The 1,727-nt window shown below is 37.3% G+C and overlaps 1 protein-coding gene across 1 annotated transcript; it reads right to left on the minus strand.

Moving 5' to 3' along the window:
- Positions 1 to 673: 673 nt before the first annotated feature.
- Positions 674 to 1,345, minus strand: LOC138870921 (uncharacterized). The gene has a single exon (XM_070148764.1). It carries the CDS (start codon positions 1,343 to 1,345, stop codon positions 674 to 676), a length of 672 nt encoding a protein of 223 aa, XP_070004865.1.
- Between the last annotated feature and the right edge of the window lie 382 nt (positions 1,346 to 1,727).

Genomic DNA, 1,727 nt, shown 5'->3' on the forward strand with positions numbered 1-1,727 from the left:
TCCATAAGAATTTTATGCATGCAAAAAGCTAGACTTATACCTCTTATGTCAGACATTGTCCACCCAATTGCTCTTTTATGCTCACGTAGTACTCTCAGCAATTTTTCTTCCTACAATTCAGACAAGTCAGAAGAAATAATAACAAGGTAACATATCAGAACTACCCAAATAAGCATAATTAAGGTGAGAAGGTAAAGGTTTTAGTTCCAATTTTGGAGTTTCTTCAGTTGATGGCTTCGGAGGAGGACCATTTGGCTTGTTCAAAGGTTCAAAGGGATTTAAACCTTTCATAAATTCACATGATGCATTCAAAATATGCTTCATATCTTCAACCTCATCATTAATCTCCAAACTCTCAAACAACACGATTTCTTTCTCTAAAGAATCCTTCAAATATACACTTGGGGCAATAAGTTGCTCATCCATCTCCATGACAGATATCATAGACAATTCTTCATAATGACGATGAAGTTGAATTGTTTTGTATACATTAAAAATAGCTTCCTCATTGTCAACTCTCATGATCATTTTCCCTTCTCTTACTTTAATTATAGCATCACCTGTAGCCAAGAGAGGTCTTCCCAATATAATAGGAACTTTTTCATCTGCTTCAAAATCCAAGATAATGAAATCAGTCGGGAAAATAAATTTCCCAATTTTCAGCAGCACATCTTCAATCACTCCTTCCGGGTAAAGCTATGGACCTGTCTGCTAGTTGCAACATCACAGTGGTGGGTTTTGGAGCTCCCAAACCCAATTTTTTGTACAATGGCAATGGCATCAAATTTATGCTTGCTCCCAAATCACAAAGTGCATGGCCTACATCAACATTACCTATTCTCATAGGGATAGTAAAGCTGCTAGGATCCTTAAGCTTTTGAGGAAGCTTATTTTGGACCCTTGAAGTGCACTCCTTAGTAAGTGCAACTGTTTTGAATTCAGTCAATCTCCTCTTGTTAGCCACAATATCTTTTATGTACTTGGCATACTTTGGAATATCACGAATCGCATCTACCAACAGAATATTCAATTGAATCCGACTCAACATAGAGAGAAATTTGTTGAACACGCGATCATCATTATTTTTCTGCAATCTTTGTGGAAAAGGTGGTGGTGGCCTTGGAAAATTTACAGGCGCTGAAACTATATCATCTTTCTTTGCTTCATGTGTTGCTTTGGGACTCAATTCACCTTCAGGTATAGGCTTGCCTTTTCTCTTCTTTGGAACTTCTTCTAATTCCTTTCCAGTTTTAAGTGTAATTGCACTAACTTGCGGATTTTTCTCTATATCACTTGGAAGAGCACCTGCAGGCCTAGTATTTTGATTTGCAGCTAGCTGTCCCATTTGCGTTTCAAGATTTCTGAAATTAGTTCTGAGTTGTTGATTGTCATGCAACAATTTCTTCAACAAATCATTTGTACTCTCTTCTACCTGCTGGGGTGGCCTTTGAGGTTGATTAAAATTTCCTTGGGGTCTATATTGATTTTGATTTGATTGATTTCCACCCCAAGAGAAATTAGGATGATTTCTCCAAATTGCATTGTAAGTGTTACCATATTGTGCCTGTTGGTTCTTCAGACCTCTGCTTTATTGCCCCACATAATAAATAGATTTAGGATTCGTTGGGCACATTTCACTCGTGTGATTGTCACCACACATTTCACAACAAATCGACATTTGCTGAATATGTTGCATTTGTTGTGTCTGGTTCAACTAGGTTCATATC

This window comes from Nicotiana sylvestris, chromosome 6 (assembly GCF_000393655.2).
Source record: "Nicotiana sylvestris chromosome 6, ASM39365v2, whole genome shotgun sequence".
Lineage (NCBI taxonomy): Eukaryota > Viridiplantae > Streptophyta > Magnoliopsida > Solanales > Solanaceae > Nicotiana > Nicotiana sylvestris.